Source organism: Zygosaccharomyces rouxii, assembly GCF_000026365.1.
Source record: "Zygosaccharomyces rouxii strain CBS732 chromosome A complete sequence".
NCBI lineage: Eukaryota > Fungi > Ascomycota > Saccharomycetes > Saccharomycetales > Saccharomycetaceae > Zygosaccharomyces > Zygosaccharomyces rouxii.
The window spans coordinates 421,902-449,673 of NC_012990.1; the positions used below are offsets into that span (position 1 = coordinate 421,902).

Genomic DNA, 27,772 nt, shown 5'->3' on the forward strand with positions numbered 1-27,772 from the left:
ATTTGGATGATATTTTTCAATTAGTGCGGCGTTACATTGCTGCGAATAACCACCGAGTTTGGGGAGTTGACGGAGTTACTGAGCACTAGAATTTATCATTGATGATCTAGTGTCATGCACCCTGGACAGATGGATAATTTCGTTTTAAAGGTCTTCTTTAGCAGATGATCGCTCAGAAATAAGAAGTTTAATTGAATAAAAGGTACTTTTACAAGGAAAGAATACAGTTGAAGAGAGAACACCATCAAGTATGCCTGATCTACCACGCTTACCTATTCCGCCATTAAGGGAAACTTTGAATCGATACCTTGCCCGTGTCGAACCTCTTCAAGAGGACCGACAAAATAATAAGACAAGGGAATGTGTTTTATCTGATGATAATTTAAAAATGATGCAGAAATTGCATGAACATTTACTTGAGTATGACAAGCAACTCGCTAGGGAAAAGCCTCAATCTTCCTACATTGAGGATTTTTGGTACGATGCCTATTTGATGTACGAAGCATCGGTAGTCCTAAACGTTAACCCGTATTTTCTTTTAGAAGATGATCGAACCATCAAAAACGTTATGGGATGCTACGGCGAGTATACTTGCCAGGTAAAAAGAGCCGCTAAACTCATTTTTTCAATTTTAAAATTCATCAAGGAAATCCGCCATGAAAATCTGAGACCAGATGTTGTCCGCGGTAAAACTCCACTATCAATGGATCAGTACGCCAAATTATTTGGTTGTAGCAGAATTCCAGCTGGACCAGGAGAAAAGTCCTGTCATTTACAAGTTGATCCAACGTCTCATCACGTGATGGTTACATACAAATCACAATTCTATTGGTTCGACGTATTGGATGTGAACAATATCCCCATTTTCTCAACACCAGAACCTATCGAATGGAATCTTTATTCAATAATTATGGATAGTGAACAGAGTGAAGCTTCAAGACCACCCTTTGGTGTTTTCATCACAGAAAATCGTAGAGTCTGGTCCAATGTAAGGGATTATATCTTCCATGACTCTGATCCTACAAATTGGAAAAACCTCAAAATAATCGATAGCGCACTGTTTGTAATTTGCCTCGATGATGCCTCATTTACAGAAGATAATGAGCTCATCAAATCCATGTTATGTGGTACTTCTCAAATCAGGTTAGGTCCTAACGATTTGGCAAAACCTTTGGATGCTCAACATGGTACCTGTCTTAACCGCTGGTATGACAAGCTTCAATTGATTGTCACGCAGAATGGTAAAGCTGGAATAAATTTTGAACACACCGCAGTAGATGGCCATACAGTGTTGCGTCTTGCCGCTGACATTTATACCGATTCAATCTTGGGGTTTGCTAGAGGTGTCACCAAGAATGTACCCGATGTTTTTACTGAGACATCAGAATCAGATTCTGAAAATGTCAACTTGAATCTAATTACCATCCCACGGAAACTCGAATGGAAAGTAGATCCATTCATTTTATCATCATTGCATTTTGCTGAAACTAGAATTTCAGATAGTGTATCACAACATGAGTTTGCTGCACTCGATTTCACCAAGTATGGAAGCAATCACATTAAGGCTAGTTTCCAATGTTCACCAGATGCACTGGTACAACAGGTTTTCCAAGTAGCATATTACGCCCTTTACGGTAAATTCGAAACGACCTATGAACCTGCCATGACTAAACAATTCACTAATGGACGTACTGAAGCGATTAGAAGTGTCACTTCTGAATCAAAGAAATTTGTTAAATCAATGTTTGATCGATATGCCATTGATGAACATCGCATTCGATTTTTGAGAAGAGCATGCAACAAACATTCTCAGATCATTAAAGAATGTTCAGAGGGTTTAGGTCAAGATCGCCACCTGTATGCCCTGTACTGTATATGGAATGAATATTACAAAGACACCATGCCCTTACCCCCAATTTTCAGCGATAAATCTTGGTCAATACACAATAGCACAGTGATAAGCACATCAAACTGTGGTAATCCATGCCTGAAAAGTTTTGGATTTGGTCCCGTAACCCCTAATGGATTTGGGATTGGTTACATAATCAGAGACAATTCAATCTCACTGGTGGTATCGTCGAGACACCGTCAAACGAATAGATTTGCATCATTGATTGAACATTCTTTGTTAGAAATCGATCATGTTTTCCAAAGAAGATCTGCTGCGGATTCGGAAATTAGCGCTGTTACACCATCTACTAGGCATGGTTTTGGGAGACTGGAACAACAACGTAGCGACAGTTTAGTCCATCTGCTGTCCGGTTACAACTATTTCGACGTTAATGTATCAGGATAAAAGAAATCGGCACAAGGGTCTTATAAGCACCCAAAATTGGAATTGTTAGCATTCGAAGCTTTCGAATCTTCTGAAGCCTTTAACGCATAAAATGGGGGGGGGGGGGCACATTGAACCTACAGATGCTATTTAACAACTTTGAAACCAAGGATGGCGAGCAGTATTTCGGAGTTATGCCGGTATGCATAATCATCGTAAATCAATGTTGTAAACTTCTGTATCAGAAATATGTAAATACAGGTGTTTACTACATACACACATTAAAATGGTAAGAGTCACTCCTACGTTATTCATAGTGTTTTGATTCCCACGGCCTACTATTGGCTACCGCGTTACCTAGTAATTAAAATATTTATTGTTTCTTGGCGCAGAAGATTCTTGGCACATTACCCGCCTTTTGACGCCAGCAAAAAAGGTGAAGTTCTCTTCAGGGGAGATGAAAAACCATATAATTGGAGCGAGAAAGAGCAGTGATCACCTATTAAGTGAGATATACTAACTTGGTCTCAGGAACAAAGTAAGATTGATACTAACGAACATTGTCGTTGACTAGACTGCAGAAATTCCGATTCAAGTATAATACCAAGAGATTGAGCGGGATTTCGATCGAGGAACTGCTATAAGAAGGAATCGATCAGAGAGAAAAAAAGCAAAGAACTTGAAAATAGATCTTACAATAGAAAACTATTAACCATTTCGAATTGAATTCAGTATATTTAACAACTTTTATCTTCTATTTGTTCATTTAAGCATTTGGCACTTAACTTTCCATGGATAGAGACAGCGTGGCTATAATATCTCCTGGCGGCCAAAGTTATTCGAGTAGTAGTAATTTGGATCCTCAGTTGGATAGGACGAGGTCCCAAAGTACTGGGAATGAGAGTGGTGAACACGATGTAGCTTTGGCTAGTAAACCACTTTTAAAGCTGAAGCTCTTGGATTCTCTACGTCAAGGAAATTTCAAGCAGTTGGAGGCTTTGATTAAAAACGAATTCCAGCCGGTGGGGGATCCGAATGTGGAAGAAGTGAGGAATTTAGTTTTGCACTACGCTGTTCAAGTTGCTCCTGCTGCTTTAATCAAAGATATTGTCCGTGAATGGGCCAATAATACCAGAGGCGGAATTACCATCGATATTAACTACAGGGATGAGAATGGTGATACTCCATTGCATTTAAGTGCATTCCAGTCACGCGGAGACGTGATAGAGTTTCTGATGGATCAACCACACGTTAACGACTGTATACTGAACAACTCACATCTGCAGCCGGTAGAGATGTGCAGGAATTTGAGCATTGCTCACATGATGCAGGCCAAAAGGGCTACTTATGTTGCAGAAATTGCTCAAGAATTTAGAACTGCTTTCAATAACAGAGATTTTGGTCACTTAGACTCAATTCTAGTTAATCCAAGAAATGCAGAACTGTTGGACATTAATGGTATGGATCCAGAAACCGGAGATACTGTTCTACATGAGTTTGTTAAAAAAAGAGATGTTATCATGTGTCGGTGGTTACTAGAACACGGTGCCGACCCTTTTAACAGAGATCGTCAAGGTAGGTTACCTGTGGATCTTGTCGGTAAGGTAAATGAGAATGACAGCGCAACGAATACTAAAGTGGCGATCGATATCGAGTTGAAAAAGCTTTTGGGCAAAGCAGCCAAGGAACAGAGTGTAATCGACGTTACCAATAATTTGCATGAACCCCCAACACATAAAGGATACTTAAGAAAATGGACAAATTTTGCACAAGGTTATAAGCTGCGTTGGTTCATCCTAAGTGGAGATGGTAAGCTTTCCTACTATAAAGATCAAGCCGATACAAGAAATGCTTGTAGGGGTTCTTTAAACATGTCAACATGTTACCTCCATTTGGATTCTTCGGAAAAATTGAAGTTTGAAATTATTGGTGGTAGTAACGGTGCAATTAGATGGCATTTAAAGGCAAACCATCCCATTGAAACTAATAGATGGGTTTGGGCTATTCAAGGTGCCATTAGATTTGCCAAGGACAGGGAGTTGTTGATGAAATCAGGAACGGTACCACCATCCTTAGCAATGAGTAGAGGTTTGAATGCTGGCGGTAGATACGATTCTCCATTGTATTCTTCACAACTACAATACAATCAAGGTGGTGGTAAGAATAGCCAACTGTTAGATGAGGAGCTGGGTGTGTCTGATGGGTCGGCTCAGCAAGGTAGAATGCCCTCCTCTTCAGATCACCGTAACAAAAGAGTAAGTACGGCGTCAATTACTTCTAATGACTTAAGGTTGAATAATAATTTGACTGAATCAGGTAAGGAATACGTTAACAGAATGGTGGGTAACAGGCTTGATTCCAGCTCTCGCGAAGGCCGCTCCCGTACCAACTCTAACCTGTCCCATAATCATGCAAACGAAAGATCTGGTCATAACAGTCTAGTAGGAGGGGTTGCTGGCCACCCAGGCAATAGTCAAATTAACAACCAGAAACGTCAAGTGAATGAAACTCAAGGTGAAGATAGATTACCACAGCAACAATCCCAACAAGAAGAGCAACAATACTATGGTCATCATCAAACGAACGCAAACGTCCAACCTAAGAAGTCAACGCCTTTGGAAGCTTCCTCTACTCAACTGACTTCAACAGCAAGAACACCTGAACATGCAGGTGGTGCATTTGAACCTGCACCCACTGATTCAATTGACAGCCACGTACCCTCGAACGAAGATGAATTAGACAATTTCTCTGACGAAGAGGAGGATAACCAGGATCGTAACTCTAATTTCGATGTAGATGATGAAGACGTCAAAACTCAATATGGCCCTTATTCTCAAAGATTATCAATGCTCCAAAGATCACTGTCAATGGAATTGAGTTCATTAAAAGAATTATTAGACACAGGTCACCCAAGCGAGGAAGCTTGGGGCATGTTAAGGAAATCTTTGGGTTCTATCTCCAACACCTTTGAAAAATTGTACTTCTTGACTTCCTCTAGGGATAAGAAATTGGGATCTTTGTTGGCAAAACAACGTGAAGTGAACAATGTGTGGATTCAATCAGTTAAGGATCTAGAGTTGGAATTGATTGAAAAGAGCAACCGTTTGGCCTCCCTAGATAAAGAAAGAAGAGGGCTGAAAAAGTTGTTACACAAGAAATTATCTGAGGCTGGTGCTTCCACTGATGGTTCTCAATTCGATTCCACCACATCTCGTCAAGTAGACGATTCCAATGCTACTCTAGAAGGCATTGCCAAATTTATTGAAGCTACAAGGGAAGAAGATGAAGAATCGGATGCCGAGGTCTTCTTTGACGCTGAAGATTTGGTAGACGCTTCTGACGAGGATGAAGAAAGATATCCTTCTGAATCGACGAACCAAACAAAACCTGATTCATCAGAAGGTTCTATTCCACAGCATGGAGACCGTTCATATGGAAACAAAAAGGAGGAAGAAGGCAAGTCTCAAAACAGGGATACAGATTATAATGGTAAGGATGCAGAGCAAAAGTTCTCCATCAATGAACCACCATCTACTGCACCTCCTCCAGTACCAAGCACTCATGAAGATACTACCTCACAGAAGGTACCGGAAGAAGTGAGACCAGAAAGTCAATATTCCTCTTCTGACCAGACCCGCATTTCCTCTGCAAGCCATAATCGTAATCCTTTCAGAGAAACGGAAGGTCAATACGCCGCAGAGGGCGCTTCTAAAAACAATGAAGACATTGGCAAGGAGACTGAAAATTTTGAAAGGAACGAAGGCCAAGCTGGCGGTGCTCCATCCTCAAATGAATTAAAACAATTGAACACCAAGGTACCAGACGAAAGATCAAGGAAGGAACCATCTTCCACTGGCTCACCAGTGGAAATGGCCAGAGACAAAGTTGGAACACCTCAAGAACCACAAGTTCTACGTCCTCAGGGTAAACGTCCTCCTAAAGATGTTGGTTCCGGTGCCGCTGTGGCTGGTGGTGTCGCTGCTGGCGCTGGTGGTGCTGCTGGCGTCTCGAAATCTGATTCTACTAAGAATCAAAAGGAAGATTTCGGTCCCAGACATGATTCTAATCAAAGCTCGATGAAAAAGCCTAGCGCTAACAAACCTGAGCAGCAGGATGGTACTGCTCAAGATAATGAACTAATGAATCTTCCAATGGTCGGTGAGACGGAAAAACAAAAGCAAAAATATTCTGTTATTTTGAAAGAAGGTTCCTTCAAGGGTTATGAAGACGGAGTAAGAAAGAGATTGAGAATTGATGACGATGACCGTCCAGCAATCAGTCTATGGTCCGTACTAAAGTCTATGGTCGGTAAGGATATGACTAGAATGAGTTTACCAGTCACTTTCAATGAACCAACCTCATTGTTACAAAGGGTTGCTGAAGATTTAGAGTATTCCGACCTTCTGGATACTGCTTCGACTTTTGAAGATTCCTCTTTAAGAATGTTATACGTTGCTGTGTTCACTGCGTCTTCGTATGCATCTACCGTTAAGAGGGTTGCCAAACCTTTCAACCCATTATTGGGGGAAACTTATGAGTATTGTAGACCTGATAAGGGATACAGATTCTTCACAGAACAGGTGTGTCACCACCCTGTTGTTTCTGCTACTTGGACCGAATCTGCTAAATGGGACTTCTGGGGTGAATCCAACGTGGACACAGGATTCAATGGTAGATCATTCAACATTAAACATTTGGGTTTATGGTACATCAAGATGCGTCCTGATAGCAGTGAGGGTGAGGAATTGTACACTTGGAAAAAGCCAAACAACACGGTTATTGGTATCTTAGTTGGTAACCCTCAAGTGGATAACAACGGTGAAGTCGAAGTTGTTAATCATACGACTGGTGATCGTTGCTTAATCAACTTCAGAGCCCGTGGTTGGAGATCTCAAGGTGCATACGAAGTTACTGGTGAAGTTTTTGACAAGAACAATAACAAAAAATGGATTCTCGGTGGTCATTGGAATGATGCTATCTATGCAAAGATGGCCACTCCTAAGAACGACAGCGATATTATGAAGACCAAGGACACCTCTTCTACTGGTCCTAAATTCGATGGTTCTAAATTCTTAGTTTGGAAGGCATCTCCAAGACCAGAAGCACCTTTCAATTTGACGCCATTTGCTATAACTCTTAATGCTCCTCAACCAAGTCTCGTACCGTGGGTAGCTCCTACTGATACTAGATTGAGGCCGGATCAAAGAGAGATGGAGGATGGTGTTTACGACAAAGCTGGTGATGAGAAACATAGATTGGAGCAAAAGCAAAGAATGGTGCGTAGAAAGAGAGCTGAAACTGGTGAGGTCCACAAACCTGTTTGGTTCCACAAGGAAGTTCATCCAGTTACTAAGTCCGAGTACTGGCAATTCAACGGTGATTATTGGAAATTAAGAAAAGATCACAAGCTAAAGGAAGTTTGCCCAGATATTTTTTAATCTGATCGAGTATGCTGTTTTTACCGCTACGAACATTTTATGTCAATTGTTTCTGATTCGTTTCGATTCATCTCTATTTTATACTTCACGTATTGTATCAGGCATATTTTTTTAATGAACTTTTAGCCTCAATCAATTCTTCAAGGCTAATCAGACAAACTATCGTTAGTCTAATTTAGTTATCATGGATGTAAGTAAAATTACCTTTTTAGTATTTATTTAACGTAATTTAATTGTTCTACAGGATCGGTTTATCACTATTTAGTAGCTATACATACATACACAAGGCATCATCGCGTTAAAAGTAATACAAGAGAGTGGCTAATTAAAACATACTTTAACCATTGGCATGCATCACTCTACATTGCAACTTGTTTATAACAAGTTGCATGATGTGCTTTTCAGAGCTATTCTGGCTGCTTAAACGACCTTAAAGTCTAATTTTCATTAAGATTGTTCAGCTGTGGGTACTGAAGGAAACTCTTAGAGATATGGCACCACTTTGATACAAAGTAGTATATAAGAGGCATAGGATCATTCAACTGACATACAATTGCTGTTAACATTAAGAATGGATATACAGCAACTCAAAGTGAAAGGACAATGACTTTGAGTATTAGTATCAATACACCACCCCCCTACCTGGTTCTTAACAAGAATGAACAATTGCCTGTGGTAATGACAGTAGCAGGCTCTGATTCGAGCGGTGGTGCTGGTATTGAAGCAGATATTAAGACTATAACGGCACATAGATGTTATGCAATGACATGTATGGCGGCCTTAACCGCACAAACACCAGCTAAAGTGTATTCTATCCATCCTCTCCCCAAAGAATTCATCTCTCAGGTATTGGATGCAAATCTCAAGGACATGAACTGTGATGTGATAAAGACAGGTATGCTTACTGCAAATGCTGTCGAAGCCCTAGCTGCCAAACTAGACAGTATGGGATCTAAAAGGCCCAAATTGGTGATAGATCCAGTTTTGGTTGCTACATCAGGTTCAGCACTAAGCAGTGAGGAGTTGATTGAATTAGTCAAAGAAAAGATTACACCATTAGCTGATCTTTTAACGCCAAATATCTACGAATGCTTCAAATTAATTGGATCGGAATTCGAACTTCAAAACGTATCAGATCTTTACGAGTTGGCTCGTAGAGTGTCAGTGGCTACTAAAAGCAGAAACATTTTAGTCAAAGGTGGTCATATCCCTTGGGGTCAAGACGGTAAGAATTTTGTTACAGATGTTCTTTATTTGAGCCAAGAGGATAAATTTGTCGTTTACAATGGACCTCGTATTCTAACAACGGCTACCCACGGTACTGGATGTACACTAGCATCTGCCATTGCATCAAATTTGGCTCGTGGTTATCCAATAGCTCAGGCTGTTTATGGTGGAATTGAATACGTGCAGAGTGGTGTTAGCATTAGTTGTCAAGTGGCAAGTTCACATATCAAGGACAATGGTCCTATAAATCACGTCTATGCCGTGGAAGTTCCGTTAGAAGGAATGGTTCAAGACGAGTGCTTTACCGCACGAGATGTAATCCCAAGTACCGTTAACCAGACGGTTTCCGATATAATCAAGGGAGATTTTTTTGAATATTTGATTTCCCACCCCAAGGTCAAGCCTCATTGGGAAAGCTATATACATCACGATTTCGTGAGACAAGTCGCTCAAGGTACATTACCCATCCATAAATTTCAATTTTTCATCGAGCAAGATTATGCATACCTGTTAGACTATGCTAGAGTCCACTGTATCGCGGGAAGCAAAGCACCTTCTCTAGACGATGTGGAGAAGGAACTGGTCATAGTTGGCGGTGTAAAGAATGAAATGTCACAGCACGAGAAGAGGTTGAAGCAAGAGTTTGGCGTTAGCGATAACAGTTATTTCGATCGCATTGAAAGAAGTCAAGCCCTAAAAGCTTACTCTAGATACTTTAACGATGTCGCCAAGAGAGGTAACTGGCAAGAACTAGTGGCCTCGCTGTCACCATGTCTGATGGGGTACGGTGAAGCACTTTTACATTTCCGCAGCGATATTGTCGTCGAGGAAGGAACCGTCTACCGTGAATGGTGTGATACTTACTTATCGCCTTGGTACGTTGATGGTATGGAACAGGGTAAAAGTCTACTGAATCAAATTGCTCGGACTTATCCGGCCGATCAGCTAGACAATCTGGTGTCCATCTACGCCAATGTGTGTGAACTAGAGACCAACTTCTGGGGTTCAGCCCTCGAACACCGTGTCGAATGAACGTCGATTGAATCGCTCGTATAGAACATTCTACGTAAATCATCTACATGTATAGAATAATAACCGTTTAGCCGCCGAAGTACTACCACGTGATCCCATATACACGTGCCTCGCTTTCTTTTTCGCCCTGATTGCTTTTTCTAGAAACTTCTATTTTTCAACACATCCCATCAAGGAAATTGAATGGAAAATGGGAATGAAATACGGAGCATCAAGAAAGACTATTAGGTTTTGCTTACAACAAATGCAACGTTTAAACGACTGCTATTGCGGATTATAGTCAGTTGTAAAAGAGCTTCTAAGCGATCTTTATATAACTAATCGTCACCTTAAGTTGAATTCTTCTCTTCTAGAGGAGGACCTTTAGGATAGTTATCAATTGCTAGTTTTATGTTAACTGTTCCAGCATAACTTGGAATTGTTTTAGATTTAACGATAAGAACTACGACAACGAGAGCGCATTTCATCCCCTTTGTAGCTCCTCAAAACATACCGTTACAAGAGGGAGAACAATATCGTCTGATCTTTACAAAGAACTGTAGGCGTTTCACATCTAAGAGGCCATTACTAATTTAAAAAGATAACACTCTCAAAAAATCAGTGCCAGGGAATACAATAAAAACAACTCTCAACAACATACAGATAAACTACAAGTACGATACAACAACGATACAATGACATCCACTGAATTAGATTTAAAAAGAACCTTGACAGACGTCCTGGAAGACGAACTTTACAATATCAACTACCATGGTCAAAATTCAAGGAGAAACGTTTTAGGACTATCATTACCAGCAGAATTTGATGAAACTATGCTTAATGGGGAATTTTGGAATCAACAGCAACAACCACAACAACAACCACAACAGGATCAGCAGATAGAATGGAACCAATCCCAAGACGAAAATAATATCTTTAACAAGTATGCTGATCCTTCATTGACTACAACTTCATCACATCTTAAGAATGACAATAACAATGTGGCTACGACTCCCGTTCAAGGCACTGTCAATCTAAACAGTGTTATGAAGGTGAATAATCCGTTCCTTAACATGAGATACCAATTACCTTACGACGTTAAGATTACTAATGATTATCACGATGAGGCTGATAGTATCTATAGTCCACAAGCTGATGAAGATCCCATCGGGTTTGATGGCTCTAACAATCCTAAGATGCAATGGCCATTGCAAGATAACAACATGGCATTAAGTAATGAAGATGCTAGAATGATTTTTGATCATGAATTTGCAGCCGATGATGACGACCTAAGTGATGAAGATGACGACGAAGATGGAAACGAAGATGAAAATCAAAAAGTGTTTGATGCGTGCGATTTTGTTGATGGCACAAAGGGTTTTGGTGCCCAAGATAGTTCGGATCAAGCAATTATGGATGATGAAGACGATGATCTGATAGATGAAGACGAGTTATACGAACCTTCTATTAGAAATGGTAGGAAAGAAAGTGTTGTCACCACACCACAAGCTGCAATTGTAGAACCTTCACCGCCAATAACAACATCGACGTCATCTTCTGCATTTACGCCCTCGGATTCTCGCAGTAGCAATAACAATAGTAGATCGAGGCGCAAATTACCTATTACTGATACTAATTCCAACAATAATAACCTGACTTCTACGGGAAGTCATCATAATAGCAGTAGTAGTAATAATGGTGAGATTTACACATGCTTAATTCTTAATAATATTACCAGACAACCGTGTTCCGCTCAATTTTCCAGGTCCTACGATTTGACAAGACATCAGAATACAATTCATGCAAAAAAGAAAACAGTCTTCCGCTGCTCAGAATGCATAAGAATGTTGGGACACGATGGTTATCAAAAGACTTTTTCAAGATTAGACGCTCTCACGAGACATATAAAGTCCAAACATGAGAATCTTTCATTAGAACAGCGTCAAGAGGTAACCAAATATGCAAAGGAAAATATTGGTTACGTTGTTTGAATTTAAGTTTCACACAATCGTCACAACTGAACACTTATTAGCATTTTACGAATTAGCATCACGGAAAACAGACCTTCTTACATTATAACGTTGTTTTATTATTTGGTTCGCTAATCTCCATCAATTATTTCATTTTTCTTTATAGACTACATATACATAGGTTGTAATCTGAAATAATACCACGGCATTTATTAAATTTTTTGTATATCTATCATTAACTTACTTTAATCTAATTTACGGATTAGATTGGAACCCTTCTCTACGTACCTTTTCAGCATCAATCTTTGCCTTCTCAGGATCCAGGTAGTATCTTCTCACAAATGTGAAATTCTGCTTATCCAATTCCACGACCAATGGTGTCGCATTGGCAATGTCTACACTCTTAATGTCTTCGTCGGAGATCCCCTGGAGGATCTTTAAAATGGACCTCACAGAGCTACCGTGTCCAATAATTAAACTGGAATCCAAATTGTTCTTTTGAGATGTGGGAATCACAACATTACGTATGAATGGCTCCAATCTTTGCACCACGTCTTTCAGAGATTCACTTGCAGGTAATTCTTCACCAATCTGTTCTTCAATGTTGTACTTTAAATGTCTATTTGGTTCCTTGAAATCATAACCAGTCGAAGATCCCTGGTCATTAACTTCTTGCAACATCTCACGATTAAGATCAACATGTGGTGGTTTACCTTCATAATCTCTTCTGATGTACATGTATTGATCTTCACCGTATTCTTTTAAAACGTCAGGTTTCCTCTTACCTTGCCAAGAACCATAGTGACGTTCATTTAACCTCCATGTCTCTAGTACAGATGTATATCCCTGTTTTAATTGTCCCTTGGGCTCATAATTAGATCCTGAAACTACTTCATAAGAGCCCTTCAAATTCATTTCAGCAAGAATAACTTCCATGGTTTGTCTTGTCCTCACCAATCTTGATATGTAGCCAACTTGTGGTAATGGTATGCTATGCGTTTGACAATAATCTATAATCAAATTAGCTGCATTTTTGGCCTGATCTTTACCCTTCTGTGTGAGTCCAGCATCTATCCATCCACAGAAGATATTCTCATGGTTTAATTCACTTTGACCATGTCTTAACAGGATCAACTTAAAAGTATTACTTTCAATAGTCATTGTTCTTAAATGCGATACGCAAGGGTATAGAAGTTTCTAACATATCCGTATCAATCCCTTCAAATGTTATATTTTCCTTAATCACATCGAGCCATCCTTTCTTACCAAAGTGCCATCTCATGATGGACACCGTCTGACTCACATGACTGGAAGGTGTAAGTTATATCATATTAAATTATATATAAATTAGCGATTAGAAGGGTAAGTGGTAACTCAAGTCTCTCTTTCTATAAAAGATTTGATTAATCCAAATGGCGTTTCTTCATATTCTTTTAATTCGACTTCACCACTTGGCGTCAAGATAGTGTTGGCCTGGACGAATTGTTTTCTGGGCAATCTCTTGGAGACCACCAGGTCTCTCAATTTGGCCAGATCTGGCGTCACTTGTGATCTTTCGTTGTAGTATTTAGAACCATTTTCCACATCCGCGGTCGATTTGTAAATGTGCAAGTGTTGTAAATAATCCTTGACACATTCGTGACCAGCGGTTTCAATCAAGGATTTATCCAATCTGATAACAAGGTCTTTTCCGTCATCCAATGGTTCAATTTGGAGGAACTTGGGGTTTGGTGAATGCTTTAAGAAGGTCTTCATGATAGAGAATCTTGCTTGCATGTGAGGTTGGCCCCATTTACCAGACTCAGGGTCCCAATATTCAAGTGCCAATAACCCAGCACGAGCCATTTGTAAATAACCGGCATAAATGATGTTATCTTGATCTTCTTTAGTTTTGAATCCAAAGATTTCCAACAATTTACGGTTAGTGATTAAGTACATGGCAATGACTTCGGCACGACATTCTTCAAATGATCCTGCAACGGAACTGAATTTTGACCCCCAGGTTTCACCCAATTTGTAGTAAGTAGTTACCGGTTTACCATCGAGACCTAATGGTGGATTCTCCTTATCGAAATTAAACCCGTCCTTGGTTTCACTCAACAATTTACCAGAACCATGTCCTAACAATTCATGAATACCAACTTGGACTTCGAATGAGTCTCCTTGGCACTTATCGTAAATGGGGCGGTCTTCAGGTGCAATGAAACTTGGTGGGTGAGTAGATGAACCCTTGGCGCTTGCACTCAAAATGTTACCTAGGGAAACATTTTTGAACCCAACGTTAAGTCTCACATCGTCATAATTAGGGATGTTAATACCTGCAGGAATTCCTGAACCTGCAAAAGTGAGAACCTCTATAGAAGTGAAATCTGGTGGATGGAATTCATTTTTCTCAAATGCTGAATCCCATGGCAACAAGGTGATAAAATCTTGGGCATTGGAAACCAAAGTCGAAAACTTCGCGGTTCTTTCTTCATTTTGAATAGCCACTAGGGATTCAAATTCACCAATGATACCTGAAGGTTCTCTATAAGTTTCAATGAAACCGATGTTAGTTTCAATGGCAGGTGAAATGTCTTTAACCCACAATTTTTGCGCTTCTTTGTGGGCATGGGAAGAACCAGAAGTAAAATGATCAATGTATTGATCAAGCATATGGCGTTGAGTGTCATTGGCAGCGTATTCTTTAGCTTTTTGTAAATAAGAAGCTACGATTCCCAATTCTCTTGAGTGATCACCAAATTTAAAACTTACGGTAGAGCCATTGGATAGAGTGAAATTGGAGTTTGGATAAGTTGGTGCCAATGTATTGGTTTTATTCTCAGATGCAACCCAAATGGCAAATTCCTTCTCCTTCAATTTTTCAATCCTTGTGTTTTCAGGCAAGATCCCCAGTCTACCAAAGACTTCTTGCTTCAGCAGAGCCATATCTTCAGCAGAAACTTTACCACCAAGATAATATGAGGACACAAACCCCTCGGATGGATAACCTAGGAATGCAATTTTTTCATTAATGAAGTAGATGCCCTCATCGACCAATTGTCCAAGAGTGTTGAAATCTTTGGAGCCAGATGGAGGTGGATTTTCCAATTTTAAAGAAGCACTTTTCAAAATTTTGGTAAAGAATTCCTTTGAGCATCCAGGAACAAATTTAGCATCACCAAACGATTTGTAGTTCCCTAAATTTGACAAAAATTGAGAAAAGTAGTCTAGATACAATTTAGTCTCGGGTTCGTCAGGATAATTACCATCCAATTGAAGATGAACGTATAGCAAAGTATCGTAAATCGATTCACTCTCTTTGGAAACCTGTCTTAGAACAATTCTTGTTCCCGCATGAGATGCTTTTGACATATAATGAGCGTACAGCTGCTTCTGTTTTGACAATTGAGGGAAGTAATCCCTAACTGATAGCATAGAAATAGGAGCATCACGATCAGCGACTGAATTGACCATTTTTCTTCTTCTTTTCCAGTTTCTTTCTTACCGCTTTCTCCCTTACCCTTTACTTGGTTGTGTTAAGAATTCGATCAACCTGTCAAAAGCGTTCCTTGGTTGCATATATATATATATATATATACATAAGCAACACATAGGTATATTATATTAGTAGTATTAAAATGGATTTATATAAAACAGTACGTATTTGGAAAAGGAAATAATAATAATTGGTTGTCGTTAAATCTACAAAGTAAACTTCTGGTTCTTGCTCTTCTTAGATTCACCGTATTTCTTAATTCTAATAGCTTGAATGTTAATGAAACCAGATGTATCAATTGGAGAGAATCCTGTTAGTTCGTCCATAGATGATTCAGTTGGATCGTACAAGTTTTCGGTGGAAGAAGATCTACCCAAAACCATGGCGTTACCCTTGTAAAGTCTCATTCTAACAGTACCGTTAACGGTAGTTTGAGATGGCTTAATCATAGATCTGACGTATTCACATTCTGGAGTGAAGTAGGCACCGTTGTAAAGCAATTTGGAGTAAGTTGGAGTAACGAATTGATCTCTCAAATGACGAACTTCACGATCAACGGTCAAACCTTCCAAATCGACATGGGCCTTTCTCAAGATGGTCAATGGGGCTTGTTCGTAACAACCTCTTGATTTCAAGTTGATGTAACGGTTTTCGACAATATCGATTCTACCAACACCATTGGCTCTTCCCAAATTTGAGACGGTTAGGAAGATGTCGGATGGAGAAGTAACGGTGTGACTCTTACCTTCGCTGTCCTGGTAGGTGACCTTGACTGGAAGACCCTCTTGGAAATCAATAGACAAGTCTTGCGGTTTGTTTGGAGCGTCTTCAGGGTCAGTGATCAACTTCCACATATCCTTTGGTGGAGTGGTGTCAGGTTCTTCCAAGATACCAGCTTCATAAGAGATGTGAGCTTGGTTTTCATCAGTAGACCATGGCTTTGACTTAGTTTGAGTCACTGGGATACCCTTAGAGGCAGCGTATTCCAAAAGATCCTTTCTACCAGCGAACCTTTCGAAAAATTCTGGCAATCTCCATGGAGCAATGACTTTAACATCAGGTTTCAAAGCGTAGAAACCCAATTCGAATCTGATTTGGTCATTACCCTTACCGGTACAACCGTGAGAGACGGCAAAACAACCTTCAGCCTCAGCAACGTCAATTTGAGCCTTAGCGATAACAGGTCTTGCCAAAGAAGTACCTAGTAGGTAAACATCTTCGTAGACGGCGTTGACTTGAACAGCAGGGAATAGAATATCCTTGACGAAATCTTCACGACAATCGACACAGACGAACTTGGAGGCACCGATCTTCAATGCCTTTTCTCTAGCAGCGTCAAAATCTTCTTCTTGACCAACGTTGGCCAAAAAGGCAACAACTTCATAGCCTTGTTCTAGCAACCAAGCCAAGATAACAGAGGTGTCTAAACCACCAGAATAAGCCAAACAAACCTTTCCCTTTGACATTGTTTAAAATACTAATTTACTTTATTCCCTTGTCAATTGCAGTTGGAATTTGTTATTGTCGTTTACATATCATCACATTTCATATATATATATACTTTTTTTTTCACTTCTTTGTTAAACTGAGTCACATCACCGGAAGGCAAAAAAAAAAAAAAAAAAAAAAATAGGAAAAATCAACGGGATTTCTAGACCGATATTAAATGGGTTTAAGCTCAATCGTCATTCCATCTTAATGCCATAAGATATCTGGTAACAAAATCCAAGACTCTAATCTTGTTGTCTTTCTAATACACTTTTCTTAATTTTTTTTTTTCTATATGCCAAAATTTACACTATTGTACAACATAAAAATCCTTCCTAAACGAACTTTCTAAACTACTCTTGAGAAATAAATTATTCTACGATATCCAATTCTTCGATCATGGATGGCAACTCCTTCATGGGCACGTTTTCGTAAGTGATTTGGTAGACGGCTTCAAACAATGGGTATTCTTCGGTGTGACCGCTGGATTCCAACCATTGGTGGACTTCCTTAGCAGTAATCAAACCTTGAGCGGATTGACCGTTCAAGATGTCCTTTTCGACTTGTTCACCGCTCTTACCAGTCTTGGCCATTTCAGTGGCGACACGAACGTTTCTACCACCGGAACAGGTAGTGATCAAATCAGCAACACCTGCAGATTCTTGGTAGTAAGTTTCCACCTTGGATTCTGGGAAGAACATTCTACCGAACTTGATGATTTCACCCAAACCAACACGTTGGATGGCGGCGGCAGCGTTGTTACCCCAGCCTAGACCGGTGACGAAACCGCAACCCAAGGCAACCACGTTCTTCAATGCACCTGCGATAGAAATACCAGCAACATCGTCGATCACATTGACGTGGAAGTATGGTCTGTGGAACAATTGTTTCAAGACACGGTGGTCGATATCTTTACCTTCACCCTTGAAGTCATCTGGGACTTGGTAAGCGACGGTAGTTTCGGACCAGTGTTCCTTGGCGACTTCTGGAGCCAAGTTAGCACCAGATAGGGCACCACATTGGATACCTAATTCTTGAGTGACGTAGTCAGAAAGTAGTTGGACACCCTTTGGACCAACTTCGAAACCCTTTAGACAGGAGATGGCACGAGCATCTGGTTTGATTTGACCCTTCATTTGAGAAACGATACGGCCCAAAAATTGGTGAGGAACGTTGAAAACGATGACATCAGCGTCCTTGGTAGTAGAGATCAAATCTGGGTTAGCGACCAAATTCTCCGGAAGATCGATGTTTGGAAGGTATTTGACGTTTTGGTGTTTGGTGTTGATGATTTGAGTCAATGGAGTACCATCGATTTGTTCTTCGAAAACCCACATGTCCACACGTCCTTGGAACAACTCTGGCTTTTCTTTGGTGTTTTCGGCAACAACCTTAGCGATAGTGGTACCCCAGTTACCAGAACCGACAACAGCGACCTTGTAAGGATTCTCAGCGGTAACAATTGACATTGAGGAATCAGTCTTCTTCATAGAATGAGATAGGATATCGGAGGTTTGGTTTAATCTGTCAGTGGCGGCCATTTTGAAATCTATTATGTTGTGAATTATTGTCGTTAGTGTAGTAAAAGAGAGAATATGGAAACTCTTCTTATAGGACTAGGAATGGTTTGAATATTAAAATAAGTGATAAACGATCTTAACGACTCTGTCCGACTACATCACCTTGTGTCGTTCCTTTTATACCTGTAGTTCATGACTGATTCGGAGCTAACTAAAATCGGTCCGCAACTATTTTAGGGGGGGTTGGAGCAGGAAATGAGTGATGACAACAACAACAACAACAACGATAATAATAATAACAACACGCATTACATTACAACATTAGCTATGAAGACGTAATATGAGAGGGTCAAACGGACGAAAAAGGGTCAAATGAGAGAAAAAGGGACAGGAAGTTAGGGGAAGCAAGCGGAAGGGGACCGGCTGTTGGGTCAAATGGGTGGTGTTCTTTGGGAAGAGGGATGGGACAAGTGGAACGGTAGAACAGAGGAGAAGGGAAAGAAGGAAATGGATAAACACGTAATTGATAACGAGAGGGGAGGGAGATTCCTTCGATTGTCACCGGTGGAAGTGTGCGGCAATATTAGTGGAAGCGTTGCTACAGACAGCGGGTAACGGGCGATTTCTGGTAGCGCAAGAAAAAAATAGCGGCTGTCGTCGGGTTAGAGGGGCAAGAGGGGAAGAAAAAAAAAACAAGATCACTCGGAAAAACAAGGAAATTTTCGGAATGCGCAAATTACGATCTACCGGAGTTTTGGTCAGTTCTTGTTTCTATTTCGGAGAAATCCGCATTGGGTGTATATGTGTTTACACACGTATGGATTTTTCCGATAATCGTTCTTGCATGAGACGCTAATGGGACAGACATATGCAATTGGTCAATGTCCCACTGTCCGAGAAGAACGGCTGTAGGGTGTGTAGGCCCACACGTACCGCCATGTGCTACCGCTAGGTCGATCTGGAAAGAACCGGAAGGAAAAACTGCCCTTGGCGGCTAGTTGTGTCATGCATGGTGCACGTGCGAGCTCTTTTCTTTTTTCTTCAGTTTCTGTTCCATTTGCGCTTGTCTCTCGGGGCCGGACAGAGGGTGGAAAGAAGTGTCATTAACACGTGTCACCTCCGCCCAGTTTCGAATTACGTAAATGCCGTTTCAGATTCGGTAAAAATAGGGCAATTACGTATTAGGGCCAGGAATGCGGGCTTGGTGTACCGTTAGAACACGGTGGAAGGTTACAAGAAGTTCGAATGGTGAGACTCACGTGAGGAGGAAGCAGAAGGATCCACGTGAGTGCTCCGGGCAAGAAAGCGGGACGTCATTAGTGACTGAAGAAAAAAAGATGCGAGCTCCATCTCATCGATATTACTACTGAGGATGGTGCGCATTCTACGTATGGTTAGTTATTCTAAGAGCCCATCAATCGTAATTTCGTCGTTATGAAGTACGTTATTGAACATATGGAGCATGGCTTCAGTGAGTGGGTCACATTGGAATATGCACAAATAATTAGAGAAGTTGGTTCTGAAAATTTAATATTGTCATCGCTCCCACAAGGTACGGAGACTAAAGACATACCGCAACAGCTGTTGGAATTGGGGCTAAGATGGACAACTTGCGATCTGTTACATTTACGGGAATCGTTTCAGGATCTGGTGCCATTGAGCAATGGTCGTGTCTGTCTGCTGGATCCAAGAGCGTCACAAGATATCCAACCTGATGAAAGCGCAAGTTTTGATTATTTTGTATTTGGGGGCATTTTGGGTGATCACCCACCGAGGGATCGTACAAGTGAAATTAAGAACCAATATCCGAATTTAGTTGTCGGGCGTCGTTTAGGTGATAAACAGATGACTACAGATACGGCCGTAAGAACCACACAACTAATAGTCGAGAAGAAGGTTGCACTAGACAAGATTAGATTCATTGATTATCCTGAGTTTCGGTTCAATGCAAATGAAGCGACTGAGATGCCATTTCGTTACGTAATTGACGAAAAGGGGGAGCCAATTCTGCCTGCAGGTATGATGGAATTGATCAAGAAAGATTCAGAACAGTCTTTGGATGATTTATTGTAGAGTAATGATATTTTTTTGTGTTTTTTTAAAAAAAGGAAAATGAAAGAATAAAGGCTATACGAAGGGAGGGTCTATTTCTTATCTTGAGACTCCTGTTGGACGAAGTCGTTGATTATCTTTTCCACATTGATGTCGTCATTACCGTTAGCATTGGCAGGAGTAGAAGGTTGCTCCTTCTTACCACCGCTACTGGCAAAAGCACCAATACCAGCAACACTACCTAAAGTCAAAAGGGCTAAAATGTGTGGTTGAACTTGCTTGCCAAAGATGGTGTAAGCACTGCCCATTGTTTATATGTCTTTTTTTTTTTTGTTTTACTTAATTGTTTGATTCAACAGGAGAAGAAGAAGTAGTATTGTAGGTGTTACTGCTTACAAACCTTCTTCGATTCTTTCTCTTGGTAGTTGTAGATGGCACTATGTCCGTGATCGAACCCTGCCTGGCTTTCTCCCTTCTTCCAATGAACTGAACGGTAAATGGAGGGCACGTGAGTCTGTGGTGTGTGGGTGAAGCTGTTCTGATTAGTTACTTGTTTGTTTCTCGCCCGTTTCTTGTTTGACATGAGGTTTCTGGTAAAAATTTCTTGGACACCAGCATAACAACACACCAGGGATAAGCCCTAGGCTCGAAGGAATTAGGGCATCGTGACGGTTGTCGGTTGTCGCATGTGTAGAGGGTGTAGCTGTTAATTCTGCATCGAAGAAAGTAGAGATTCACGAAAGTACTGGGGATTTAGATAAAGGTAGCAGGTATGCTCTGTGTGTTTTAGCATTATCATTGCCCACATAACTTCTCGACCACTCGATTTCATAGCGAACTAACTCGCATTCCAGCGGCAGATCACTATATAGCCGCCGACGGGGTAACACTGCAAGTAACGTAAAACACGACAGAATCTTCTGGAAAAAAAAAAAATTCATGCGGACCAAGGGTTGAAGAATATAAAATCATCGATATTCTTCCCCACCCTATCCTCCAAACTCTTGAGTCGAGATATCCAAAGCTGACACCGTCGGTTCACCAATCCTTTTATCGTTATAATGTCTACTCTTCTAAGATCCGCCAAGTCCATTGCCCCCCTATTGGACCGTGTTCTTGTTCAAAGAATCAAGGCCCAACCAAAGACTGCATCAGGTCTTTACTTGCCCGAGAAGAACGTGGAAAAGTTGAACCAAGCTAAGGTTCTTGCCGTAGGTCCTGGTTTTACCGATAACAATGGTAACAAAGTTACCCCTCAGGTGCAAGCTGGTGATCAAGTGTTGATCCCACAATTCGGTGGATCCACCATCAAATTGCAAAGCGACGAAGAGGTTTTGTTGTTCAGAGACACCGAAATTTTGGCTAAAATTAACGAGTAGGCTCTTTATAATGACGTGCATGTAAATAGAGATTTACCAAATAAACAACGGGTCATTTGCCATTGATTGACGTTATCAAATGTTCGGCGTTACGCTGTCGCAGTAACTCTTCCATCTCTTGTCTGTCTTGACATATTTTCATGAAAAACGGTCCCCATGATGGTCCTTCCCATTCACCTTCCCATACTTTCTCGGCATGGTTTCCGCTCATATCAGCGGTTTCATGTGTCTCTTTGTTCTCAAAAGTTTCATCCCAATGGATTCTTCTAGTGACTAGTTTATCATAGAATTTACAGGACTTCTCGCTGCCCACGATAACAATGATTCCGCTACCATTTTCACCAACTCTAAGACATAATCCTTTTAACGAGAGCTGTTGGGCGTTGGTCTTTAGTTTAAATCTTATACGAGGGTTACTCAAGTTCTGAAATCGGAACACTTTACAATGATCACCAGGAGTTATGGTCTCGTTCTTAGCTTTTTTGTTCTGTTGCGCTTCTTCATGTCTAGCGGCATTCATCTCTTCGTGTTTTCTCTTTCTTGATGCTACTTGCTGTCTCACAGTCGATTCCCATGCTGTAGGGTCCGTAATGTTTTGGTTATTTTCATAAACGCTCATCATATTCCTCAATGATACTTTGGGCTCAAGTTTCGGTTCCAACCCCATCTTAATCCTTGTCTCATGTTCCTCCCGTTGCAATTTCCTTCTATTACGACGAATCCTTTTCTGTTCACTTTTAGTCAAATAAACTTTAGCCACAGGTCGAGAACTATCAGCTTTTATAGGTACAGGATGTTCGACGTATCTAATGGAAGGACGTTCATCGTCCTCATCCTCACTTTCTTCATCGTCGGCGGCAATTGTATCAGCGGTATACTTGGATAAAATGTTTAATTGATCATCTAAAAATGGTTTGTCCCACCATTCCACTATTGGAACTTCTCTAGGTGCAAATTTCTCTTCGCCAATACTGGTATCTGGCAATTCACCACATTCCACTTTCTTCCTCACCTCTTCTCGACGCTGTGCTTCAAATTCCCTCCTTTTGAGTTCCTGTTCCTTTTCAGCCTTCAGCAGTTCTCTCTCACGCTCAATATTGGCACTAATTTCACCTTTTTCATGGAATTTTAAACCTTTTTCAAACCTTTTACGTATCTTTTTATCCTCGACACCATATGTGCTTAAATATGGATTTTGTCCTCGATACTGTCTTCTGATTAGATTTGGGTTGGACGACAATAAGAGAGGATTAATTTCAGTTTGTAATCCACGGTTACGACCCTTAGCGGAGTCATCTTTCTTTGCTGGCATTGCTTAGATGTGATTTTATGGATAAGGTAATGTTTGAAGATTGATTTTCACCATTAAGAAATTTCACCGACTTTAATCTAATTCTAGCCCTAATACACGGAATATATTCAAAAATATATATATATATATATATGAAAACTAATGACGCTAAAAAACAGAAATAACTTCAACAATATCCTTGTAACATCAATCCCTGGTATATATCAGCATATTACCCTTACCACCCGAAAAACGACCTCTTCTTCTTGCCCTCTTGAGGACTTTTCACGCTACTACGTTCACCGTCACTGTCGCTACTGCTGCGTCTACTGTGAGAATGGCTTCTTGAGCCGCTAGGGATTAAAAATGATAATAACCCACCACCACCGCTGCTTTTCTTGGAATGACGATTACGACGTGATGAAGAAGAACGAGATCCTGGCACTGATCCCGATGAATGTATTGGCAATAATGAATTTGAATCATTGGATTTAACTCTTGCCACGTTATTAGCACTTACAACCTTACGCAATGGTACCGTACCATCCCCAGTACTAACCCTGCGTAGTTCTTCCTCATTATAAGGCTTTCCCGCGCCATCTATTTGATTGTAGGAGTAAGATTGTGAGCCTAAAGAAGGACGAGCCACGTCCAGATAGCCTTTACCACGAGAATTACCCAACGCCTTATTACCATCCTTGGCATTTACATTTGGGGCAAACTTAATTTGACCAGAACGAGGTTTTCGGCGAGGGGCAGTTGAACGCTTGTGATGATCAGGGCTGTCAGGGCCTGGCGTATCGAGAACGTCAAGCATCGATTTTTTAGAATTGGGTAAAACTCTAGTACTTCCAGTGATAACTCTCTTCAATTGATTTAGCTCTTCACCTTCATCGCCTTTGAAATCCTCTTCAGTGATACTCTTTAGTTCTTCAGAAAATTCCAATGTTTCCTTAATGATACTATCCAGGGCTCCCACTTTCTTCTGGGCATAATCTAACTTATCATTGGATTCAACACTCTGCAATTCCTTCATCATATTTTTTCTATGTATTAGTCTAGCCGAACTTAATTTTTCACTTACTGTCATATCATCTTTATCAGAATAATCGCCACTGTCTTCACCACTATCATCATCAGTATCATAGTCAACGCTACTCTTTTCGGCGCTAGAATAATTTAATACTAACGAATCTCTGGAATCAAAATTGGATGGTTCAGTCTTCGTTCTACTCAAAGTCTCCATGGTAAGAGGAGAAGGTTTTAATTCTTCAGCAGTTATACCGCCCACGTCTGTAACCTTTGGTAAAAATTCTCTTTCCATTTTTGCTTCAAAATCGTACAATCTCTTTGCTGGCACGATAAATACTGGGACGGAGAACTTGGTACAAAGAACATCCTTAAGAAACCTAGATTTGTAAACAACCAATTTATCTGTTCTTTCCCATTTCAAAGTACCTTCAACACAGAAATCTGGTGTGTAGCAGTTGACTGCATCTACCATAACTTTCTTAGTCTTCCCAACAACTACATCCACGGTAATCTTTACGGCTAATTTGGGTGGCAATATAACTTTAATGTACTCAAATATATCCATAATCTTACTTTCCACATCATATCTATTATAACCAGATGACCATCCGATAAAGTTTTGATGGATCGTTTCATTTTCCCCACTATTAGGTCCTACAGATAACGATCTGTATTGAGAACTTCCACCTCGAATCTTCGATCTTGACCTGTCATTTACACTGCTTGAAAATCTTGGTAAACTTGCCACAACAACGATGTAATCAGTATCTTGAGCCAATTGCCGCAGAGCCCAATCTAATGCAACCCAGGTATGACGTCTGCCGCTAATGTGACACAAAATAGTTCTAGGGTTCGGTAGATGTCCCAATTTTAAATTTAAAACTTTCTCCTTACGTCTCTGTTCCTTGGACAATGGTATAAATCCATCACTACTCATCACAGCAGATTTCGTACCTGTTGGAGGGAAAAGAATAGTAGGATATTGAAACCATTTGTATTTTTCATCTAATTTAGCAGCAAAATATGCCTTTTTTTCGTTCCACAAATGGTGCCATTGATTTTTTGACTTTGTCAATATCAAGGCATCGTTAAAGATTGCAGGTTCACTGGGGTAATCAACTCTAACAATTTTACCATTTTCCGACCTTTTGAAAGATTCCGCCAGAGACTTATGGGTCAACCTTTTATTCTGAGATGCCGGTCCTCGTGGTGAATAATAATCGTTATGGGTATTTGCAACAGTACGAGCAATTCCTTCATTGCTGCAAAGATCGTCTAATGAGAACTCAGGTGGAATCTGAACACCTGGGAAATCCGCTAATGGGTCATCTAATGCACTGCTACCCAGTGTTAATGGCACCGTATTGAATGAAACACACGGACGGAATTGCCTCTCATCATTAGGATTGTATTTGGGATGCTTGGCGTTGACCTCGGACAAATCAGCATAGAGTTTAATATGTCTATAAGCATTCTTCAAAACGTCATCGTTATCATTTTGCACAGACATCTTCACGGTCTCTATCCCAACTGGCTTCCTAATTCTCTTGTTCTGTTTTTACTGTTCTTCAATTGTGAACAAAAGTGTAATTACTCTTGCAGCGTTAGTCGTCCTTTTACAGTTAGGGGAACGCTTGAATGCAGTAAAATTCAAGTAAAAGACCGAAGAGCGACAATCAGATAAAATTTAGACAATACAAAGGAAGGAGTCAAACTTCAGTGGCTTATCTTGATTATTATGAATATGTTTTTGTGACGAACACTTCTTGTAACTACTACTACTACTGCTACTGCCACTCATGTTGTATTACCGATGTTAACCGCTACTACTGTTTTTTTGTTTGTTTTTTTCATTTTATCCAGCATTGTGCCTTTCATCAGGGTCTTACAACTCATTCCTGACTCTTTCATTTCTAGTAAATTCTATCCTGTTACTACCTACGTGTTATACACAATTCTATATTTACAGCTTTCCGTGCCTCGTTTGCGGTTAAAAATTAGAGTTGGACGATCCAGTCCATCACATCTTTGATGAATCCACCCGTCTTACAGCTTACTGTGAAAATGGCAATATCTCTGTCTAACGGTAGTGGTTCTGTAGCACTCCCAAACGGTACATGTAGTAAGCGATTTCGCAGATCGATACCTAGTTGTTTAGATAGAGACTCTACGCTTTTCAACTGGTGTAGATTTGAAGGTTCCAACTTACAGCATTCAATGGTATCGTAGTTGTAGTCTGTAAGTAAAGTTTCCGGTAAGCATCTTGTCGAATAATTTTGGTTCGCAATTGCATCAGGAATTGCATCAGTCTTATTGCCCATTATAAGTAGAGGAATCCTATCATCGTTGGTCATTTGAATTACTTTAGTTAATTTGGTAAATGATTCCTCCAGAGAGTGTAGATCGCTTAAATCTATCATGTATACTATCAAATCCACTTTGTCAAAGCATCTTTCCCACAATGGTTGGAATCTCGTTTGGCCTGCTAAGTCATAAACATTGACCGAGTTATTACCTAGCGTAAACTTCTCTGATTGAATGCCCAATGTGGGGACAGTGTCGACTTGAAATGGTTTCCCGCTAAGCAACTGAACAAACGTCGTCTTACCGGAATTTTGTAATCCAATTACAGCTATACTAAGTTCCTTTTGGAAAAGGAAGATTGAAGCCACTTTATACCAAATGTGTTCGAACCATGACTTCAAACACCCCCAATCCATCATACTTCTCCTACTTCTACTACATTAATTGTATTTAGATACACACACTATCAGCATAAAATTTCGTAAACTTTATCAACGTTTACAACGTCATCGGAAGTACATACGTGAGAATCTCGAGAAACAAACAAAAGTCTTCTAGAAAGAAATAAAAAAATACAGAAACAAAAACATAAATCAATTCTCTATATTACCGGTTGCTTCAACTCTTGCTGCCATCCTTGATAATCTTTTCACAGGTGCAAAACCTTCCAATATGCCAAATAAATACCATTCTATGAGGAAGTCCGGTGGAACTCTATAAAACTGCAATTTAGGTCTTAAAAAGATCAACGTTTCTGCTAAGTGCATTAAAACTTCTAACAACATTATAGTCCTTAGGATAACATCGTTATCCAGCCATTGGCGGATGTGTAATGGTATTGGTAACCAGTATAATAGGGGACGGAACTTGTAACACAGCATAGGCAAAAAAACGCCCAAGAGAACCAAGTATTCAATGAACGATTGTGGGTATACCATATCATTAATTTGGAAATGAGCTAGATGACGTTTTGCGGCGGCTTCACGAGCCATACGATTTAATCTAGCTGTTGCCTCAGAACGATCTTCTAAAGGTGGCTCAAATATAATTATCTTTTCAATATCGTATTCTATATCTTTATGGTTGAAAAGAATCGTCATACATTGTGAATCAAGATTCAGTAACCGCACATTCAGAACCTTCTCAGAGGAAGACACACCTCCAAATACGTAGAGGTAGTCCTCTAAAGCCAACTTGTGCTTCTTGTTCATATTTGCTAATAAATCCTGGACATTACCAACAGCCATGATGCTAGACGAGACAGATAGCTCCTATATGCTCCAATTCCGTTTGCCACTGGTGTAACT

General features: G+C 40.3%; 14 protein-coding genes across 14 annotated transcripts; 6 read left to right on the forward strand and 8 right to left on the reverse strand.

Annotated features, from left to right (window-relative positions):
• Positions 1 to 250: 250 nt before the first annotated feature.
• On the forward strand, positions 251 to 2,296 carry YAT1 (carnitine O-acetyltransferase YAT1; the record flags this gene model as incomplete). Its single annotated transcript, XM_002494553.1, has 1 exon — positions 251 to 2,296. The coding sequence occupies one exon, from the start codon at positions 251 to 253 to the stop codon at positions 2,294 to 2,296; it is 2,046 nt and encodes a 681-aa protein (XP_002494598.1).
• A 770-nt stretch (positions 2,297 to 3,066) lies between these two features.
• On the forward strand, positions 3,067 to 7,713 carry ZYRO0A05258g (uncharacterized protein; the record flags this gene model as incomplete). The annotated part of the gene is made up of 1 exon (XM_002494554.1): positions 3,067 to 7,713. The coding sequence occupies one exon, from the start codon at positions 3,067 to 3,069 to the stop codon at positions 7,711 to 7,713; it is 4,647 nt and encodes a 1,548-aa protein (XP_002494599.1).
• A 603-nt stretch (positions 7,714 to 8,316) lies between these two features.
• On the forward strand, positions 8,317 to 9,972 carry THI20 (trifunctional hydroxymethylpyrimidine kinase/phosphomethylpyrimidine kinase/thiaminase; the record flags this gene model as incomplete). The annotated part of the gene is made up of 1 exon (XM_002494555.1): positions 8,317 to 9,972. One exon carries the CDS (start codon positions 8,317 to 8,319, stop codon positions 9,970 to 9,972), a length of 1,656 nt encoding a protein of 551 aa, XP_002494600.1.
• Positions 9,973 to 10,646: 674 nt separating this feature from the next.
• Positions 10,647 to 11,942, forward strand: RPN4 (stress-regulated transcription factor RPN4; the record flags this gene model as incomplete). Its single annotated transcript, XM_002494556.1, has 1 exon — positions 10,647 to 11,942. One exon carries the CDS (start codon positions 10,647 to 10,649, stop codon positions 11,940 to 11,942), a length of 1,296 nt encoding a protein of 431 aa, XP_002494601.1.
• A 234-nt stretch (positions 11,943 to 12,176) lies between these two features.
• On the reverse strand, positions 12,177 to 13,082 carry GPM3 (phosphoglycerate mutase family protein GPM3; the record flags this gene model as incomplete). Its single annotated transcript, XM_002494557.1, has 1 exon — positions 12,177 to 13,082. One exon carries the CDS (start codon positions 13,080 to 13,082, stop codon positions 12,177 to 12,179), a length of 906 nt encoding a protein of 301 aa, XP_002494602.1.
• Positions 13,083 to 13,295: 213 nt separating this feature from the next.
• On the reverse strand, positions 13,296 to 15,377 carry ZYRO0A05346g (dipeptidyl-peptidase III; the record flags this gene model as incomplete). The annotated part of the gene is made up of 1 exon (XM_002494558.1): positions 13,296 to 15,377. The coding sequence occupies one exon, from the start codon at positions 15,375 to 15,377 to the stop codon at positions 13,296 to 13,298; it is 2,082 nt and encodes a 693-aa protein (XP_002494603.1).
• A 228-nt stretch (positions 15,378 to 15,605) lies between these two features.
• ARG1 (argininosuccinate synthase) lies at positions 15,606 to 16,865 on the reverse strand (the record flags this gene model as incomplete). The annotated part of the gene is made up of 1 exon (XM_002494559.1): positions 15,606 to 16,865. One exon carries the CDS (start codon positions 16,863 to 16,865, stop codon positions 15,606 to 15,608), a length of 1,260 nt encoding a protein of 419 aa, XP_002494604.1.
• A 393-nt stretch (positions 16,866 to 17,258) lies between these two features.
• Positions 17,259 to 18,428, reverse strand: ZYRO0A05390g (glycerol-3-phosphate dehydrogenase family protein; the record flags this gene model as incomplete). The annotated part of the gene is made up of 1 exon (XM_002494560.1): positions 17,259 to 18,428. The coding sequence occupies one exon, from the start codon at positions 18,426 to 18,428 to the stop codon at positions 17,259 to 17,261; it is 1,170 nt and encodes a 389-aa protein (XP_002494605.1).
• A 1,413-nt stretch (positions 18,429 to 19,841) lies between these two features.
• SFM1 (protein-arginine N-methyltransferase SFM1) lies at positions 19,842 to 20,480 on the forward strand (the record flags this gene model as incomplete). Its single annotated transcript, XM_002494561.1, has 1 exon — positions 19,842 to 20,480. One exon carries the CDS (start codon positions 19,842 to 19,844, stop codon positions 20,478 to 20,480), a length of 639 nt encoding a protein of 212 aa, XP_002494606.1.
• Positions 20,481 to 21,520: 1,040 nt separating this feature from the next.
• Positions 21,521 to 21,838, forward strand: HSP10 (Hsp10p; the record flags this gene model as incomplete). The annotated part of the gene is made up of 1 exon (XM_002494562.1): positions 21,521 to 21,838. One exon carries the CDS (start codon positions 21,521 to 21,523, stop codon positions 21,836 to 21,838), a length of 318 nt encoding a protein of 105 aa, XP_002494607.1.
• A 52-nt stretch (positions 21,839 to 21,890) lies between these two features.
• PRP3 (U4/U6-U5 snRNP complex subunit PRP3) lies at positions 21,891 to 23,150 on the reverse strand (the record flags this gene model as incomplete). The annotated part of the gene is made up of 1 exon (XM_002494563.1): positions 21,891 to 23,150. One exon carries the CDS (start codon positions 23,148 to 23,150, stop codon positions 21,891 to 21,893), a length of 1,260 nt encoding a protein of 419 aa, XP_002494608.1.
• A 217-nt stretch (positions 23,151 to 23,367) lies between these two features.
• JIP4 (Jip4p) lies at positions 23,368 to 25,671 on the reverse strand (the record flags this gene model as incomplete). The annotated part of the gene is made up of 1 exon (XM_002494564.1): positions 23,368 to 25,671. One exon carries the CDS (start codon positions 25,669 to 25,671, stop codon positions 23,368 to 23,370), a length of 2,304 nt encoding a protein of 767 aa, XP_002494609.1.
• A 487-nt stretch (positions 25,672 to 26,158) lies between these two features.
• ZYRO0A05500g (uncharacterized protein) lies at positions 26,159 to 26,884 on the reverse strand (the record flags this gene model as incomplete). Its single annotated transcript, XM_002494565.1, has 1 exon — positions 26,159 to 26,884. One exon carries the CDS (start codon positions 26,882 to 26,884, stop codon positions 26,159 to 26,161), a length of 726 nt encoding a protein of 241 aa, XP_002494610.1.
• Positions 26,885 to 27,058: 174 nt separating this feature from the next.
• ZYRO0A05522g (uncharacterized protein) lies at positions 27,059 to 27,712 on the reverse strand (the record flags this gene model as incomplete). Its single annotated transcript, XM_002494566.1, has 1 exon — positions 27,059 to 27,712. One exon carries the CDS (start codon positions 27,710 to 27,712, stop codon positions 27,059 to 27,061), a length of 654 nt encoding a protein of 217 aa, XP_002494611.1.
• Positions 27,713 to 27,772: the final 60 nt, after the last annotated feature.